Source organism: Muntiacus reevesi, chromosome X (genome assembly GCF_963930625.1).
Source record: "Muntiacus reevesi chromosome X, mMunRee1.1, whole genome shotgun sequence".
NCBI lineage: Eukaryota > Metazoa > Chordata > Mammalia > Artiodactyla > Cervidae > Muntiacus > Muntiacus reevesi.
The window spans coordinates 31,241,487-31,263,154 of NC_089271.1; the positions used below are offsets into that span (position 1 = coordinate 31,241,487).

Below are 21,668 nucleotides of genomic sequence, written 5' to 3' on the forward strand. Positions count from 1 at the left end.
TTTAGCAGCTGCTGCTGCTAAGTCGCTTCAGTCATGTGTTCCATCTCTATGTGACCCCATAGACGGCAGCCCACCAGGCTCCCCCGTCCCTGGGATTCTCCAGGCAAGAACACTGGAGTGGGTTGCCATTTCCTTCTCAGAGATGGGAGTAAATTGCTGCAGGGGAGTAAAAGTAGGACAACTGCTGGGCCTGATAAAATAATAGCTGGGAGAAAAGAATGAATAATTTCCTATGAAAGAGAGACATGTAAAAAATACAAAGGGAAACTACCAAAGTATACATAAATATGAACTCTAATGCAGTAAATATCTATAATATCTTCACTATAAGAGAAGTGAAAACCAAGGTACTGTATTAATGACTTAAGTATGAGTCCAATTATAGCAAAGAGATTAATATTTGTAAAGTAGTTGACAAATATCAATAGCAAATCAATCAAGCGAAAAATAAACAGCAAGTTAAATCAATCCCAAATCATAAAAGTAGTTGAAAAAAGGAAATATATAACTGAATAAATGTGCTAGTTGAAAAACTTGAACATTCTTTAACACCATACACAATAATAAACTTAAAATGGATTAAAGACCTAAATGTTAAGACTGGATACTATAAAACTCTTAGAGGAAAACAGGTGGAACACTCTGACATAAATCGCAACAATATCTTTTTGGATGCACCTCCTAGAGTAATAAAAATAAAAGCAAAAATAAACAAATGGGACCTAATTAAACTTAAAATCTTTTGCATAGCAAAAGAAACCATAAGCAAAATGAAAAAGCAATTGACAGAATGGAGGAAAATGTGTGCAGACAAAGTGACCAACAAGGAATTAATCTCCAAAATATATAAACAGCTCATGTAGCTCATTAACAACAACAACAACAACAAAAACAAATTAAAAAAATGGCAGAAAATCTAAACAGACATTTCTCTAAAGAAAATATACAAGTGGCCAAAAACCACATGAAAAAATGTTCAGCATCACTAAATACTAGAAAAATGCAAATCAAAACTACAATGAGGAATCATCCCACACTGGTCAGAACAACCATCATCAAAAAGTCTATGAACAATAAATGCTGGTGAGGATATGGAGAAGAGGGAACCCTCCTACAATGACGGTGGGATGTGAATTGGTATAGCCACTATGGAGAGCAGTATGGAAGTTCCTTAAAACACTAAAAATAAAGCTACCATAAGATCCAACAATTCTACTCCTGGGCATATACCCAGAGAAAACCATCATCCAAAAAGATACATGCACCCCAATATTTACTGCAGAACTATTTACAGCAGCAAGACCTAGAAGCAATGACCATCAAGAGAGGAATGGAAAAAGAAGGTGTGGTATATGCTGATAGATACAATGGGATATTACTCAGCCATAAAAAGAATGAAATAATGCCATCTGCAGCAACATGGATGGACCTAGAGATTATCATACTAAGTGAAATAAGTTGGACAGAGAAAGACAAATATCATATTGAGAGAGTCACTTCCTAGGCAGCTTGATAAAAAGTTCAGGGTCCCCGAGGAGGAGAAAGAGGTCTAGGGCTCTCAAGGAGGAGATAAGGGTCTGGAATTCTCAAGGAGGAGGAAAGGACAAACGTTTTTTCCTACATTCCTTAATAAGGATTATATGACAATAATGTATCCCGCTTGAGGACAAGTTTCTCCTTCCTGAAAACCTTCTGACTAATCCTGTTACCTTAAAGTGCATATTATGGGAGTGGGTCTAGTAAGATCTTTACAACCTTGAGACATTATTTTGATTTACTATAATAACTAATTTTAAAAGTATATAATTCCCTTGCTAAGACTAGTGAGGGGGGCACTCTATGACCCCCTTCTGATGTCTATGTCAGAAGCTTTCTCTGTCCTTCTTATACTTTAATAAAACTCTTACACAAAAGCTCTTGAGTGATCAAGGCTGGTCCCTGGTCCTGAAGCTAAATCTTCTTCTTTGGAGATCATGAATCTGACATCATTCACCATAAGCTATCAATATGATATCACTTAAATGTGGAATTTAAAAAATATGATACTAATGAACTCATTTACAATATAGAAACAGATTCAACAGACTTTGAAAATAAACCTATGGTTATCAAAGAGGAAAGGTGGGGGGAGGAATGAATTAGGGGTTTGGGGTTAACATATACATACTACTACATATAAAATAGATAATCAATATGGACCTACTTTAAAGCACAGGGAAGTCTATTCAAAATTTTGTAATAACATATATGAGAAAAGAATCTGAATAAAACTGAATCACTCTGCTGTATACCTGAAACACAACACTGTAAATCAATTCTACTCCAACATAAAAATTAAAATTGAAAAAAAAAACTTGATTTTTTCTGAGAAATCACAAAATGATTACATTATTTCAAATGTTATAGACCAAAAGCTCAGCTTACAATATGGTATACATTAATAGAAGTCATATTTTTCCACACATCAAACTGTTTCATTAGAAAATTTAAGTAGAATTCAAAAAGCATTTGTAATCAAATTTCACTTTGACATTTTATATGCTCCATGATTATTTAATTTAGAATAATTACAATAATATTTTGCTGGAGCAGTAGTAGAAATGGTAAAAAATCTAACCCTTTATCTAGCATGGCCCTATATTACAATATACACAAAAACATTGATTATTTTATTTTCCTTCAGATATTTTGTTCCGATTTGTATATACAGTGCCTCCATAGATAATCTAATTCTCCTAATACCAAAATAGAAAACTGGTCAGTTTGCTCATGGCATTAGCTTTGTCTTCATTCAAGTGACTGCCATTATTAAATTTGTGGTTAAGTGTGATGAAACAGATTTCAAAGGAGAAGGATTTTGACCAGAGTAATAAGATCTCTGTTACCAGCACTGTTGCCCCTACTTCACAGCAAGGCTGGTGTAGAGAAGGCTAAGTTTTCGATGAGAAGGAATCTTACATTCCTAAGGGATCTTTCACTGAGTTCACAGGACTCCAAAATTCTCCTGGGTCCGGACTCTGCTGAGAATGGGCTTTAATACAACCATGCTCTAGCTTTTGGTGAACACAGAAATAAACCGTCTATATTCCCTTTGAAAACATTCCCCAAACCTGAAAAATCTCTCCTTACCACCCAAGTCCAAGCCACTGGCATCCATTTTCCAACTGTCCTTCTTGTTCTTACCCTTGGTCTCCTACAGTTCTACTCTCAACGGGGCAGCCATTGTGATCTTTTTAAAGCATAAATCAGATTGTGTCACACTCATCTTCTCCAGAACCTACAATGGTGGCTATCTTACTCAGCAAGATCAGTAGTCTTCACAATGGTCCATCAGACCCTCCACAACCTGGTTTACCCATGACCTCTTTGATCTCATGCCCTGCTACCCTCCCCTGGATCATTCCACTTCAGGCACTCTGGCTTCCCTGCTGTTCACTGATCAGGTTAGGCACACACCCAACATGTGGGCCTTTGAACTAGACAGCAAATCTGGCTGCAAGGCTGACTCTCTTCTTTTTCCAAATCTTTGCTCAAAAGCCCTTTCTGCTCTATTTAAAATCATAATCCCAATCTTGCCATTCTACCATCTCCTTCCTCTTCAATAGTTTGATACTCCCTTATCTAAACTCCGTTTTTTTTTTTTTTATTGATATAGCTTGCATCGTCTTTAACATACAGCATTTGCTTATTTATTATCTGCTTGTTTGGCTGTATTCTGTCTCTCTCTGCTATAACAAAAGCTGTAGTCAGGAGGAGTCCATCAGTTTCACTGACTGTTTTTTAAGAACTTAGACTAATGCCTGTTACATGGGAAGAGCTTAACAAACACATTTGAATGAATGAATCCTCACTCCTTACATTACTGGCTTGTCTCAATAGTTCCTTTTAAGGTCTCGAGGGTCCTGCCTAAAAGCTGAACCAGTCAAAGAAGAGTGAACGGCTTCACTGTACATTGTTTTGATTTTTCAGCGTATGTCAAGCTCTCCCAAGCGCTGCTGAGGTTGAATAAGGGCTGCCTTTACTTCTTGATCTTATCTAAACTTGACATTGGGCCCAACTGTCCTGTCAATGCCTGTGAGCTTCCCCCATGTGTCTACACTTCTTGTCACTCCTTTGTATACCAAAGACACTAAACATTTTATCCACCTCAACCAGAGCATCTGTGCTATCATTAGTTTAGATGAAACAGCTGAAATGATGCATGCCTGACTTCTTTCTTTCCCTCCATTTCTTTTCCTTTTTCCACCTTCCTTTTCTCTTTCTTCTCTCCTCTTTCTTCCTTCCACCCTCCCTTTCTCCTTCTTTCCTTCCCTCCCTCTCTTCCTTCCTCCCTTTTTCTCTTACTGAGGTAGGATTGATGTACAATACTATAATAGTTTAAGATGTATAATATAGTGATTCTATATTTTTACAGATTATATCCTATTTAAAATTACTATAAAATAGTCGCTGCCCTCTATAATATACCCTTGTACCTAACCTATTTTAAATATAGTAATTTATACTCTTTAATCCCCTACTGCTATCTTGCCCTGCCCCCTTTCCCTCCCCCCACTAGTCACCACTAGTTCGTTCTCTACATCTCCAACCCTGCTTCTGCTTTGTTACATTCTTTTTTTTTTAATTTTTTAGATTCCACATATAAGCAACAACATACAATATTTGTCTTTTCCTGTGTGACTTATTTCACTAAGCATAAGGCCAACAGGTGCATGAAAGACATGTGTTTCTTTCTATAGAATCTTTTTAAACTGGCACAGATTCAATAAGAATTTGAATCCAGGACATTTTTCCTATGAACAGCCCATGCCAGATCTCAGTATTCTACCATGTTTTACCCAAATTCATCCTTGCTATACTCCACATAATACCCTAGAAACCACTTCACACAAGGTGGTTGCTTAGGTTTAAATCCTTGCTTGACCAATACTAGTTGTGTCAACTTTGCCAAGTTACTTTATTTCATATTTCTTAAGTTTCTTCATCTATAAGATGTGGATAATAACTTTAGATACTTCATTATGGGGAGTATTAGTTAATACAGGCTAGTTATCGAGTGCCTAAGCACTGAATACAAATTGATCCTCATTACTGAAGAAGAGAAATTGTAGCTGTCATCCTTATTCTAACTCATGCTTTTATTTTTGTCCTAATAATTCACCTTTATTCATGCCAGGTCCCAAATGAGTAACTAAGGTCTAATAAAGCAGATAATTGATAATAATAGCTCTGAGATAAGAGTACTATTTTTGTACATGATTCTCATTCATCACTAGGTATACCTTAGCTGGGCTTCCCAGGTGGCACTAGTGATAAAGAACCTGCTTGCCAATGAAGGAGATGTGGGTTCAATAGGTTTGATCCCTGGGTCGGGAAGATCCCCTGGAGGAGGGCATGGCAACCCACTCCAGTATTCTCGCCTGGAGAATCCCATGGACAGAGGAGCCTGGTGCGCTACAGTCCATGTGGTTGCAAAGAGTCGTACATGGCTGAAGCGAATTAGCACCACACATGCCTTAGCACTACGCATGTGAGTTCAGTTGTTTAGTTGTGTCTGACTCTTTGTGACCCCATGGACTGCATGTAGCCTGCCAGGGTCCTCTATTCATAGAATTTTCCAGGCAAGAATACTGGAGTGGGTTGACATTCCCTTTCCAGGGAATCAAACCCATGTCCCCTGCTTGGCAGGTGGATTCTTTACCACTGAGCTACCTGGGAAGCCATTGAGCTAGTGTAGCAATATTAAATGAAGATTTCTGTATGTAAATAGGTGTTTGTTTATCTGCTTAGTTCTTGTCAAAATGATTAGGTAGCCTTCTAATTCAATACACTTGTGGAAATCATATGTGCTGTATTATTTATATTTAGCTCAGAAAGTACTCATTTTAACTTATTGTACATTATTTGTGTTGTATTGTACTTAAAAAAATATGTATGTTAAATCACAGCACTACTTACTACAGTTCTGTAATTTGATTCATGCAAATCTGTCAGGAATAAAATCAACCACAATTTAATTTCAAACCTTCTCAACCAGCATCTGTACAATTTATGCACTGCTTTTCTATTTTTACTACTAGATAATGACAATGATGAATACCTTTAAGAGGAAATACATATTCATTGGAAAGACTGAGATCAAAACCATCCCCCTTCAAAAAGCCAGTAAAGGTAAGAAGACCATTTGCTTGTTGCAGGAGACATGGTGAGAGTGAGATGGAATTATACCTCAAACTCCATCTAATGAGGATTCAATAATCTAGCTAGATTAAATCTACAATAATCCAGTTTTACAAATCACAGTAATCAACACCATCACAGTCGGTATCAGCTATAAGACTATTAAATATATCTGCAAGAAAAAATAATTAGCTATGAGTGCAGCCGGGGGCCTATCCTTCTGAGTGTACCAGGTTAAGAGGTATGAGGATAAAGACATTCAATTGTGAACAATTGTGAACTTAATAAGTTTAGGGTCACTGCTCTCCTGACCTGTCTGTCCATGAACATGGAAAGGAATGAATATTATTTCATTAGCAGTGATTTACATGTTGAAGGACAATGATGAACTTACAAACTATGCTGGCATGAGAAATCAGTTAATGTGAATTATGACAGGAAGGTTGGCAAGTCTCTTTTATCAATTGATTTGAGTTTCTTTTTTGAGTACCCACGAGTGATTTGACTTTTACTTCAAAGAGAACAAGTAACAGCACCATACCAAATGGATGGAGGAGCTCCAGAGATTCATGCATCTATTTTATTTTAAAGTATAATTTTTTAGCTTATTTGATATAATGCATGAAATTAAACTCAAGTCACTCAAGATATTGCTACTCTGATTTCGAAAACAAACAAATGGCTTATATTTATGTAGTTAAGCAAATATGTGATACGGAATGAGATACCAAGAAAGAGTAGAAAATTCTTTACCTGATAGGTGCTGTTGAGAGCAAACTTATTGTCTGTCTGTAATCTTACACTATCTGCACTGGAAAATACTAAGCTCTGGTTACACTAGAATGTTTCATTTTGAGTGTGAAATGTATGATCACAAAAATTATCTTTTTTTTTTCACATAATAGAGACACAAACTGTTATGTGTATTTTCTTGATGCTACATTCATCTTCCAACACGTCCCTCTAAAATTTAAAGTTCATTTCTTTATCCACATTTGTTTTAGTTTGGAATTCAGAAACTTATAGTTGGTGCTATGAAAAAAAGCTGGATTTGGCTGGAGACTTTTGCCTGGTGATTTTAAATAAATTATTTTACTGCTTTATATTTGATTACATTCCAAAAGTTATAGTATGATACTGACTCTAATCTGAAATGGAATCTATAAATTATAAGTGGAAAATAGAAAACTAAAACGATATACACAACAGATGTAATTTAAAACCTCATCTAATTTCCCCTTTTATGGGAAAAGAAAGACAAGCAATGTATCAGTTGGGAATAAACTGTTTCTCTAGCAAGGTTTGTGTTTTAGTGAGTTCTTTCTGCCCTGAACAATAGTATTGGGTTGGCGAAAAACTTCGTTCAGGTTTTCCTGTATGCTGCTACAGAAAATCACGAAGCAACTATTTGGCCAACTCAATATAAGAAATTATTATTTTGTGTTTCTTCACTTTGGGAAGAAATAACACATCTATTTTAATTTACATTTCTCTTTCCCCACCAGATTTCTAAAGCTAACTTTCTCTCCAAGTGTTTTAAGATTTCCATATGTTAACTCAAAATGCCTTCAGTATACATATTTAAGTCAAATGTTTTGATCCAGTAATGATCAATGTAGTGATCTTGTAAAAATCTGAATGGAAGTGCTTTGGTTTTACCTTCAGAGATTCCTCTTGTTTGAAGAGATCTTGAAAATCTTTAGCACAGAGGTCAGGAGCATTGAGAAGTTGTTCCACTTCTGAAAGGGCTTGTAAGACGTGAGTGATCTCAGTCAGGTAAGTAGAAGGCACATAAGAAATTTCCAAAGGCATGTCTTCGGTCATCACCACCACTGATTCTTCATGGACAGTGTGCTGGTATAGATATACAAAAGAACAATTCTTTTAGCTTCCTAATATTGAAAAGACCTTTACTGAATTCATATATAGATTCCAGTTTATAGCTGACAGAGGGCTGAAAAGTGGATAAAAACAATGCAAGATGGTAAGTCTAGTAACAAGGCTACCTATTATCATACCCTCTCTTTCAAAAAGTGTTAGAGCATTTTATAATAAGAGATATGCACACATTAGCATCATGAATAGGAGAATGAAAGACCAACAGTCATAAAGTCACAAGAGGGATAGTTTTTTGCTAAGAAACAAATAAATCTTTACAATTTTTTTTTAATGCAATTCTAATTTGACTAAAAAGCTAAGTATGGGGTGGGATGCAGTGGGGGTTGGGAGCAGGTTCTACATCTGTGGTATTCATACCCAAGGGACTTTTTCTAAACATTTTCCCCCTAATCTTGATTGAGGTACAAGAGGGACAAAGTGGTTCTGGTTGGTAGCTGACTTTCTATTAAGCAACTTTCTCCTCTAAATTCCCAGCATCAACCCTTCTCTTTGATGCTAGTTTCTTGCTAAGTTAAACTGCAAAGTAGGGCCCGAGATAAGTAGGATTGAGAATGAAATTCACATTTTAATAAGAACTCCCCAAAACCCAAAGATGCAAGAGAGCACCCGCCTCTCCCCCTGCAACTGCACTTCACTACCTGCCATTCACATGATAGGAGACGGACATTTGGGCCTCAGAGACTGTTTGGACTTGGTCAGGGATGCCTCTTTCCCTATTCTTTATAAGAGCAAGAAATAAACACTGTACAACACACAAGTGCAAAAAGATACATGACCTCTACTCTCTGTTTACACTATAAGCAGAACAATTTTTGTAATTAAAATTAGTTTCCCAATAACTTTGTTTTGAGTTCATGGACTGCCATCTGCCTGGTGATGTGGTCAGCTGAAGGTTTCCAGTGGCAGGGTCTGGGAGAGTTCTGACGATAAACATGCTAATGCAGTCATTTGTTACTGCACAGCCTTTATGAGGAGACCACCCCCATGTCTGTAGTAATGTAATTAAATGGAGTTTAGGATCCCAGACTGAGCATGCACAAAGATGAGTAAAAACATAAGCTGGTCTATTTATGTTTTCTTTTTGATCACCCAGGTCCAGGATTCTTGTACACAGTTCTCAGATAATACAAAAACAAAATAATCCTAATTTAGATGGCTTATCTACTTATGATATTGCAAATTCATAGAATTACACAAATTAGCTGACATTACAAAATTGTACCTTTTACAAAGTTTGGTTTCCTGTGTGTACCTTGGCCAAATATATGACACTTATTCCTTCCTGATCAATGGAATGATAATCGAAATGTACTTATAATTTTACATTAAAATAATAGAATTTTGGGCTAGAGTTGGAAGATTTCATTCCTCCTACTGTCTTCATATATAGTATCCAGTCATCACAGATAAGAGAAGTTAAGTGATGGATATCAGCTGAAGAGTGAGAGCTAAGGGATGATCCTGTGAACTTTTATGAGAAATAGAATATTTGTAAAATTGTCAACTCATTTTCAAGAAAATTCAGTTATACATTTTGAGTGTTCTCATTTATTATAAAGTTATAATAGATACAATAATTTTCAATACAGAGAAATGTATCGTAATTTTCAAATACGATGAACGGAGGGAGACTCACTGTAAAAGTGAACCAAGAGACTTGGGTATTTGGAGATTTAGTTTACTATCTACCCCTTAAAATATATCGTTCCTTTTGACACAGTCATGCAGGTCTATAATGAATAAACTATATATACTGTATAGCTTTCAGTTTGGTTTTAATAAAAATTTCAGACAGTTATTAAAAAAAATCAGTGTAATTGGAAGTATCATGTTCATTTTCTCTTCTTTATGCAAAACCGTGCACTCATATTCAGATTTTGCCTTTTCATTTGAATTTCATTAACTCTACCTTGAATAATTATATCCTTCTGAATTCTGATGTGTACAAATCCTGTCTAACCTTTAGAAAATCAACTTGCTTTTGTTAATGTTCTTTACCACCTTATATCATTATAGATATTCATGCATCATTAGCAAGGAAGTGCTGTAGCCATAGAATTCATTTTATTCCTCACTGTTCACATTCATTTCTAATGATATATACCCAAAAGAATACACTATATGCTCATTTTCCTGGAATGAAAATTGAGAGATAAGGAAGAAAGCCCTAAAGTACCTATTTTTATGAACAAACGGAAAGCTCAATTGAAGTTTAAAAAGGATTATTATGGGACAAAGTTATGATTTTTAACACGTAAAGTTGAGATGAAAACTGGTTTCAAATTTTGAGCTTTGTAAGTAGGCACAGGTATCACTCATAAAGTTTTTAATAAACTTCTGTCTCTCTAAAATATTAGCTATCACTTTTTTGTACTACTTAAAATTTGATTCCTGAAGGGCCACATTCCATGCATGAAATACAGACAATCCTGTTTTGAAACAAATGATGTATTATATCTAAGTTTTTAAAACAAAATGTTTTCCTCCATGATTTAAAGGGCTTCTCTCTCCTCAATATAAAAGTTTCAAATGGGTTGTGGTTACTGGCTCATTTATGAGTTATGAGGTCAAAGAAGCTCAAGAAGAAAAATGTACTATATGCCATATCATTACGATATATTCTTTAAAAATACCTCTATATCTAATATAAATGTGGTATATAGAAAATATGTCAACAGATTCAAAGCCTAACAAAAAATAGACAAATACCTGGGCAAAAAAAGTAATGGTTTTTTTTTAATGATGGAACATTATTTTTTTTTTACTTCATTAGTGTTAATAAGGATGAAGATATGTCAAATCTTTAATACAAGATTATTTATCAATAATTTAAAGTGTGCTATCATATGAAAACCTGTTAATTTATATTTTATTATCTTTTTAAAAATAGCATCCTTAATTATTACAAATGATTTAAAAATAATAATACATGAACTATAAATCCCAAAATGGTTTACAGGTTTTTACAATAGGTTCTGATGGGTCATAAATAATATGGTAATGGAAAAAGACTTAAGTTATTGAAAACAGGCAACTTTCTCTCTTTGTCTCAAAAGTCTTAAAAAAAGTTTCCTTCTAATAAGATGGGCAGTTATTAGTATTTCTTTCTCTTTGACCATGTATAGAAGTTATAGTCCTAAAAAGGCAAATCAAATAATCAAATTTGGCAAAATTAATCCATCTAGAGAAAGAAGACTCCAATAGTATGGCATACCAAAAAAAAAAAAAAAAACAAAACAACAACAACCAAGGATATGACACAGCTAAGATAGGTAAGGGTATAGTCTTTTCTGTTCACAGTTTCGGATACACATAAATGGCACGGCAATACTATCATTCTGACCGTACTCAGCCTTGCGTGCCTTCAGTCAAGTCACTGGGCAGAATGATCTTAAGTAATAAGCCTAATGAGATCACATGAGTTGGTTATGATCCTCAATGAAGAAAATAGCAACAAGAGAACATTTTCTCTTGGCAATTTCCATCCCTTTTCACTGCATTATCAAGAAATCTGCTTATGTGAAGCTATGTCACACAAAAAAGGGGAGGATCAATCTTTGAATGATCATAAAGCAGTTCGTCAACCAATTTTATTAAGCTTATAATTTACCCCTTCTTCCCTGGTAGCTCAGATGGTAAAGAATCTTCCTGCAGTGCAGGAGACCAAGGTTGGATCCCTGGGTTGGGAGGATCCCATGAAGAAGGGCATGGCAACCCACTCCAGTATTCTTGCCTGGACAATTCCATGGACAGAGGAGGCTGGTGGGCTACAGTCCATGGGGTCACAAAGAGTTGGACATGACTGAGCGACTGACACTCACATTTGGTTCAAAAACAATAAAACACACTACATGCATAAAATAATTAGTATAAAGTATTACAGAAAGTCATTCCTTATATCTATATTCATTTTCTAAAATTAGAACAAACTTTTGGTGTCAGGCAAGCTGGCAGGGAAAGAGACAATCAGCTGGAGCTGGATATAGTCATCTTTAAGAACATCCTACTTCCAGAAAGCCAGGTATAAGTAGTGTCCGTTGTAAAGGGTCTGGTTGCCCCTGTTCCTTGATCTGCCTTGTGTTGATTCTTCCCTTCCATATCATCAGATTTACTTAATTCCTTAGGGCCAAGCTAAATTACCATCTAATTAAACTGATAAACTGAATGTCGATAATGTGTTAACGACTTATAGTTGTTTAAAGTGTTATCCTTCATAGGATAACATTTGCATTTTAATAAGGATTTCTAATGCATTAACATAAATTAGTAACTTGGTAGAAATCTAAGCCTGTGAGAAAAATGACAGAAAAGGCTTTTATTCCCATCAAGGAAAGCACCAACACATTAGCGCCAACATATATGGCCGACCTCATGAGAGATCACCAGTAAAATAACATGATAATTAAGCAGATAAGGTCATATAACCTAGGTACCTTACAATAGAAAGTAAATTCAGCACTCATGCATAATATCTAGCCTAGCCTACAGTAGGTATTCAAGAATATTTATTAAATAAGTGAAGAAACTATCAACTTAAAAAGATAATTTTAAAACACATATTTGGCTACAACTGCTGAAATCTACTGTAATACAATAATTTCCATTTTTAAATTCCAATAATTCAAACACGAATATTTTCTTCATTTCATAATGTACTCTTCATTGGTATAGATTTAAAAGGTATTTCCGATTTAACTATACAGCATTTTTCCAATTTAATGCACACAAACTAAATGCTACTGCAGATATGTGTCTTGGTTCAACTGTCTCTCAGATTTTAATGTAACTCATATGTGAACAAAATAAGCCATTATTTGAGGTACTGTTATACAAATAATTTTAGAAGATATTTATTTTAGCTTCTTCACAGAGGTCCACACTGCTTATTAACAAATGGAAGTGTGTGAGAAGGCTTGCAGTCAAGAATTTCTTTCCTTTCTAACTTTTTCCAAAGTCTCCACATAAAACTTATAATTTATATATCTAGCATAAGTACTTTTAATAGCAAGCTATCCTGATACCAGCTTAGGGATACCTGGCATAGGAATTTTTTTGTATGTGCACATGTGATAATGAACACACATATACACATAATGAATTTAATGTGAAAATAAAATTAACACAAGAAAAAATAAGTATACAATTACTTTAACTTCTGCAAATATATGTCACTCCACTACACTATATCATTTAATTTCTATTGTCTTGTGGATTTTCCAATTTGAGTAGATTTTTTATAACAGACTTATATTATTATCAGAAGGAAATGGCAACCCACTCCAGTGTTCTTGTCTGGAGAATCCCAGGGATGGGGGAGCCTGGTGGGCTGCCGTCTATGGGGTCACACAGAGTCAGACACGACTGAAGTGACTTAACAGCAGCATGCTATACTTCACAAGCATCTCAGAAAATTGGGCCAGCTTTTAAGTTTATATTATTTAATGTGACAACTAAGTAACTATACCTGAATATGCATGTGCCATAATTCTGTTTTTATTAGATTTTTATTAGAAATGTGATAGTGAAAAAAAACCTACAGAGTGAGGTGAGCCAGAAAGATAAAGAACATTACAGTATACTAACACATATATACGGAATTTAGAAAGATGGTAACGATGGCCCTATATGCAGGGCAGAAGAAGAGACGCAGAAGTACAGAACAGACTTTTGAACTCTGTGGGAGAAGGGGAGGGTGGGATGTTTCGAAAGAACAGCATGTATATTATCTGTGGTGAAACAGACCACCAGCCCAGGTGGGAGGCATGAGTCAAGTGCTCGGGCCTGGTGGGCTGGGAAGATCCAGGGGAATCGGGTGGAGAGGGAGGTGGGATGGGTGACCGGGATGGGGATTTCGTGTAACTCTATGGCTGATTCACATCAATGTATGACAAAACCCACTGAAAAAAAAAACAAAAACAAAAAAAACCTATAACTCTGTTCAATATGGCAGCCCTTAGTCACATGTGACAATTCAAATTTAAATCTAATTTATTTAAAAGGAAATACAATTAAAATATTACTTGCTGATTAAATTAAAAATATAACATGGTATTTATTTTTTATAATACAGAAAGTCACTAATGCAAAAGCTAAAATCTTTACCTGTGAAAATGTTTAACACTAGCAATGTATGTATCAGAAAATATTTCTTGTAGTTTATCTAAATTGATAGTTTTCCTCATGAAGGTGATGTAGACTGACTAGTAAATCTAATTTAAGATGCCAAACACTAAAAATTCAACTTGTCATTCTACTACAGCAGATTGATTTTACTGAACTGCTAACATACATTGTTTTCAGATATAATAGCCTCAATCTCTAAGTAACCTCACCAACTCTGATGAAGTTACTTTATGAAAACAATTATAAAGTATAGATATTGTACATGCATGATTTACCTGTTGAGCTTATTAATTTATGCATTGTATGTACATATGTGTGTGTGTATACAAACAAAACAGAAACATCGAGGTAACAGGAAAATTACTTCATATACACATGTTTTCTGTCTCCCTCACACCTAAGTAAATCTGATCTTCAAATAACCATGACAAACTACTAGAATCTAGAATAATATATGTATCCGGGACTCAAATAACAGAAAAAGAGGTGTAGGTGGAGAGAGAAAGATAATGAACTGGTGGTCTTTGAAAGCTATGTGATCTCTGGCACAATCTGGGATGAAACTATGGACTTGGTGATTTCCAGATGTGTCTATGGGGTCATTTGTGGAAGATAATTTAAGATCTATTTGGTCCAGGAAGGAGTATGTGCATGTTGGTTTGTTTCATACAGGCAATACAGGGCAGTAGCTGTACTACTTGCTGAGGGCAGCTGTAACCACCGCTTCTTGTTTTAGAGGTCAAGATGCTTCCCCAAACATGATTATTCTGGGAGGTTCTGACTTGTTGACTCATTGTTCACTATATTTAAAAAAAAAAAAAAAAAAAACTACTGCATTATTTTTGCTGCTTCTCAATCAACACTATACAGTATGTCTCTCAAACCTGACTTACATTTATTCTAACAGCTTTCATACCCTTTTAAGCATGAGAAAAAGAACACAGACCATTTCAAGAGACACAGCGATTCAAGAAGGGAAACAAAGCTGAGTCCATGTAGGAAATATACTAGAAGAAATGGAAGAGAGATCTGATTTTAAAAAAAAGGGGGAGAAGCATTAAAAAGATTGCACTAAAATACAGAGAGCCTGATACCTGGTTTTAAAAAAGAAATCAATAGGTGTTTTTGGAAATACAATAGTAACTGCTACAAAAAAAAAAAAAAAATGGGTTCTAAGTGATCAGACAGAGGAAGTATTTCACAGCATAGAGAAGAAAGGAAAGACACTATAATCATAAGTGTAAAGAGACTTGGAGGACAGAATAAGAACATCTCACATGGAAAGTATATAAATATTAGAATGAAAAAAGATGGAAGATAAATAATAATTTAAATAATAATAAAAAACTTTCATGAGCTAAAAATATTACTGATTTACAAAAGTTAAAAATGTTACTCATGTACTAAGAAGGGTAAAAGAATAAAAAAAAAGATACATATTTAGAAACATACCAGTATTATCCTAGTGAAAAGTTTGAATTCTGAGTGTTAGGGTAGGGGATACTTCACAGAGTTAGAGACAAAGAGGACAATCTAAGTATATGTATAAATTTCAGCGTATATATATATATTTCATATATATATATATATAAAACTTGGACCAACATTGTATTTCTCAGTGGCAACAATGGAAGTCAGAAGGCACTGAAAGTTAGAGGACAATGGAAACTAGGAGACAGTGGTCCACAACATATAGAGACTATTAAAAGAAGAGGAGAGAGATTCAAGAATGTTGTTATTACCCAACGAATCCATCACTTTGACAACAAAAGAAAGGCAATTTTGAAAATTTAAGTATTAAAAGGGTATATACATCTTTATAAATTTTTATGAGAAAAATTTTCAGGTATTTCAACCAAATGAAAAATATAGTAAAGATTTATAAATAGGAGGAAGTAAAGAAAGAGCACAAAGACTGATGAGCAGTAAATAATGTGAAGTGCTTGATTAAATTTAATGTTAACAGTGGCAGTTTAATTGTAATTTGAGTGATAATATGCCTTCTTGAACTGGATGCTATGAGGAGAAAAAACGGTAGTTAAAGACTAAATTAAAAATTTTTGGTTTTTAAAGGATTTTATCTTGGCTTGAAAAGAATGAGGAGTTGTTGAACAAACCATATTGGTGGGGAGAGTAATGTTCTCATTTAATTTTAGTGTAAAACTACAGAATTTTAGGGTCAAATTTATTAAAAATAGGAAAATGTCAGAGACTATTATCTGAAATTATCTGAAATACAATTATGTGAAAATAAAATGATGAATCTAGACCAAAATAAAAAGAGGGAAAGGAAATTTTATCATCAATTTATGGGAATAAAAAAAATTAGACATCCAGTCTACTTCCTCCTATTAGAACATCAAGACATCACAGGTATTAAAAGCTCTCCATCTTCAGGGAAAGAGATTCCATGAACATCCCTAATAATCCAAAGCACTGCTAGTCACTTTTGCTTCATTTCCACCTGTGGTGTTGGAGAAGACACTTGAGAGCTGCCTGGACTATGAGGTTGTCAAACCAGTCAGTCCTAAAGGAAATGAACCCTGAATATTCATTGGAAGGACTGAAGCTGAAGCTGAAGCTCCAGTACCTTTGGCCACCTGATACACCTGATACACCTCATTGGAAAAGACCCTGATGCTGGAAAAGATTGAAGACAGGAGGAGAAGGGGACGACAAAGGATGAGATGGTTGGATGGCATCACCGACTCAATGGAAATGAGTTTGAGCAAGCTCCAGGAGATAGTGAAGGAAAGGGAAGCCTCGTGTGCTGCTGTCCATGGGGGTGAAAAAATCAGACAAGACTGAGTGACTGAACAACAACGACCCTCATGCTGAACAGGGAGCCCACTTTCTTTTATTTTCTTTCGCTTATGGAGTGGTCCTAAGAATCTGCCCTTAACTTCCAAATTATCTGTAGTACATGGAGGGATGCAGTAGTGTTCAATAAGGGTAGTGAATTACAAAGGTACAAACAAAGGACAAGAGCAAATAACAATCATAAATTATGAAAGAAGGAATTTGTACAACTATATGGCTATAGCTTCCCTGGTGGCTCAGACGGTAAAGAGTCTACCTACAATGTGGGAGACCCGGGTTCGATCCCTGGGTCATGAAAATCCCCTGGAGAAGGAAATGGCAACCCACTCCAGTACTCTTGCCTGGAAAATCCCATGGACGGAGGAGCCTGGTAGGCTGCAGTTCATGGGGTCGCAAAGAGTCGGTCCTGAGTGACTTCACTTTCTTTCACTTCACTGTCATATGGCTCTAAGAATTATCATAACAATAATGAAGCTGGTTAAACTTCCCCATTAAAAGATGAATACTGTCAGGGAGGTTTAATATATACAACTCATCTATAAGCTATTCAGGAGAATTATTAAAAAGATAAAGTCTCAATAGCATATAATATATGATACATGACGTTATCCCATAGAAATAATTCACAAAAAGTTAGTCAAAATGGTAATGTCAAATGAAATATAGTTCAAGGGCAAATGGGTCCAAGATTAGCATTGTAATAAGTCAGAATTTTTTTTTTACCAAAACCAAACAAATAAACCCAATCATTAATTGTTATGCCCAAATATTTGACTGCATTTTACATAGGGTAAAAGTTACTATAAATAAGAGGAGAATGTGATGAAATCACAGCTATAAATGGTAGCTTCCATATAGCTCATTCAGAATTTTTGGATTAAAAAATCCAAAATCAAACAAATAAATAAGATTCTTTTGATCAAGAACCTAAATTTAGTCCATATTTTGTAAAAAATGAAAAACTATATTATTGTTTTATACTATAAGGACATTAAGGGAGGAAGGAAACTTTCAAAAATTCCACAAAGGAAACTTTAAAAGGATAAAAAATAGAGATTTTACAGGACATCTCCTCTTATAACAATCCAGAAACATAGAGAAATGATAGAATACATTTTGGTTTATCTCCTAAGGCTATTAAAAAGGATGCATCAGATACCCATGTATTGACTAGAAAAATGTTCTTGAAAGATATTGTTATATCTAATTAAAATTGATCCCTTACCAAGGGATCAAAGCCACATTTCCTGTGGCTCCTACATTGCAGGTGGATTCTTTACTGCTGAGCCCCAGGGAAACCCAATTTATGAGACTACCTTTCTATAAATGCCCTTAATCTGAAAAGGCACTATTACCTTGAGATATAATAATACTATTTACAAAATTATATGACCTGATTCCAAATTACTTAAGTTTGATAATTACCCCACACTCTATTCCTATTTTAAATATTGCCAAGTACTTTGTATATCTGTAATAAAAACTGGGGGGTTACAAAATAGAACTTTTTGAACTTGACTGAAAGTTGGAGAGTAAACTATAAAAATTACCATGTTAATGAATTCAGTAGGCATTTTTTAAAAGGCAAAACATATTTTACAAAGCAAACACATGTGCAAATATTTATAATATATGCACATAAATCTATACATATACATGGAAATATATATATATAGCTATATGTATACTGCACATGCACACAGCACAGATAATAGATATTTAGATAGATGTATAGGTTAGCTGGCAATGGTATTTTACAATTTAGGAAGCTAATATATCATATGTCACTATGTGTTAAACAATTTCACATTTAGTGGATGAGAGATTAATCATTTTTAACTTAATCTTATTTGGGAATAAATTGCTAAAAAAATTAAATTATCCAGGCTTAGTATAAATCATATAATATTAAATACAAATAATATATCATTCACTCTCCCTCTTTCTCTTTCTCTCATTTATGTTGCCCCGTACTAAAGAGTTTATCAAGACCATGTCTCCCATATCCCTCGCTACAGGCCCTTTTTTTGACTCATTTTCAAGCTGTAGTTATTATTTCATACTTCTGTCTTTTATTCCTTTTCCTTTTCTTTCTGGCTTCTACTCAGGGCAGAAAAGCAAGATGATATGCTTAGGAGAATTATCTCTACAATCAGTGAAATTAAAAAACTTTCTGAAAAGAACCTGAATAGTCCTCTCATAAGGAAATATAGAGAAGCTGTGGACTTCATGAACTTTATCAAATCAATCTAGAAAATCCAGAGGGCTTTTGTTCTACTCTTTTCTGATTCTTGGCTGTGTTCTAGGTAAACCACACGGCTGTCCATCTGACCTCTGTAAAAATTAGGTGCTGCTGTATGTATAGAAACTATTATGTTTAATGCTATTTTTCTAAAACAATATATTTTGCCAAGTCATAAATCACTTTGTAAAAAATGATAGTCACTGAACAAAACCATTTTTTTCCTTACCAAAGACTATGCTCAATTCTTAGGGTTTTGTGAGTTTAATGACACCTTGGGTTTACTGTGCTTCACTTTTCAATCAAGATAGTTTTTCCTGAAATAACTTGTTCTCTGCCAGTGTTCCAGAAAATAATTATCATTGTATTTTCCCATAGCAAGAATTATAATATAAAATTGAACTGTTCTGCCCAGCACATTTTCAAGCTTTAACTCTAAGAAACCATATTCACACAATCACATTTAAATTCGTTTTAGATCATATACTTTAAGAGGATAATTAACTGAGGTCTTAACATACCTTCCATTTCTTAAAACCCTTTGTAAGAGAACAACTGCAATAAAGCATTAGCTGCAATAAAGTGTTTTGCCAAATTAAAAAAAAAAAACTACATTAATTTTTTGCTCCTCCAAACTTTTAAGAATATTGATTTAATTTGCTTTTTGTATCCAAATCAAATTTTTAAGTATAAGACATAACTAAAATCAGGAATATAAAAACATTCTGCAAAATACAAAAGTCTCTGTTATGGCTCTTTATTTGGAAATGAAGACTATAAGAGAGGAGTGCATAAGGAGGCAAAATTAGTGTATCTTTTAGAATTAGAATCTTCATTGTTTCAGTTTGAAATTTTGAAGCACAGGAAAGGTAGTATTTCTGTGGTAAAGCAAATGGTGCTCTTATGGGATCTACATATTTTTGAAACAAAAGAAGGATTTAAAGCCAGAGGATGAAAATATTTATAAAAAGGCGTAAATACTGTTTTGGTACTGGTGGCTCAGACAGTAAAGAATCTGTCTGCAATGCCAGAGACTTGGGTCCGATTCCTGGGTTGGGAAGATCCCCTGAAGAAGGGAATGGCTACCCACTCCAGTATTCTTGCCTGGGAAATGCCATGGACAGAGGAGCCTGGTCAGCTACAGTCCATGGGGTTGCAAAGAGTCAGACATGACTGAGCGACTAATACTTCCATATTTATTATATGTCCGTGCACATATTAAAAATATGTAAGGTGATATACTACAATACCCTAACTACACTCTTTTTGCATATTTGTTCTTGAATTTGTTTCTCACATAAAACAAAAGAAAGTTCAGAATCCCATTCCAGGAGATAATGCTTGTGGGCCAATATTCATTGCCTAGAAGGTCATAAAATGGGAGACAGTCACTGGTTTTTAGAGCTTTACTTTCCTCATTCTCAAAACTTCAAGCAACCAACAGAAACTTGGCAGGAATGGTTGCCTCTTTACGTGAATAAGTTTCTCCAAATTGATGGTTGCCAGGCTTTGTATTTCATAGGTCAATAAAATACTACCAAAAATGACAGGGAACCTCACAAAGTTCTTACCTTTGTTTGCATAGTAAAAAAACATTGTAATAAAACAAAAAAGAAAAAAAAATAAAGATGATAGAAAGGGCATTTTAATGCTGCCTCCTCTCATGACAAACTGTAGAAAGCTACACTTTCAGAACAATCATTGTACAAATTTAGTTCTATGAAAAGTGCAACACGCTTGCTCTTAATTTTTTTCTCTTTTATATGGACCAATTGAAAACATTCAGATGCTAGGAGATTGAGGCTGCACCTCCATAAGAATGTAGAATGAATAATTCTGAGCTAGATGGAATTCCACAAGAAGATGTTATCTATCCACCTATCTATTCATTTACTCGCCATACTTTTATTGCACACCTACTCTATGTTGGGAAAATGGTATTTAGTAAGAGAAAGAGTCTTTCCCCTCATGGTGCCTACATTCTAATGGTAGAAACAGATAATAGACAGATGAGAAAACAACATATTTTCAAATTGTGGTAAGTGCTATAAAGGAAACAATCAGGCTAATGTTGGAGAACATGATGGAGGGGATGAAGGGAATGCTATGAATTTATCACACAGGATGCTGAAGGATGCATTTGTTCTACATCCTAAAAGATGACAGGAGACCATTAGGCAAAGATCCAGAAAGTCCCAAGAAAAAAGAAAGTACAATTGCAAAGACTGAAGTGGAAGGCATTCTGGAACGTTTGAAGAAGAGGTCTTCGTGGCAGTACATTAACTAGGCTGTTGTCCACTAGGGAAGCCAATATATGAAAGGGTCGAGATCTCTCAAAATCATTTTCCATTCAGGAAGTAGTCAAGTGTATTCATATATGCAGCTAAAAGAATAGAGTGTGAAT

The 21,668-nt window shown here is 34.8% G+C and overlaps 1 protein-coding gene across 2 annotated transcripts in view; it reads right to left on the bottom strand.

Annotated features, from left to right (window-relative positions):
- Positions 1 to 21,668, bottom strand: part of DMD (dystrophin) — a 2,163,935-nt gene that overhangs the window by 1,225,946 nt on the left and 916,321 nt on the right. For both annotated transcript variants that reach the window (XM_065915496.1, XM_065915495.1), the window contains one exon: positions 7,840 to 8,034. In XM_065915496.1, the coding sequence (XP_065771568.1) occupies positions 7,840 to 8,034 (195 nt within the window). The remainder of the gene's footprint in view (positions 1 to 7,839; positions 8,035 to 21,668) is intronic.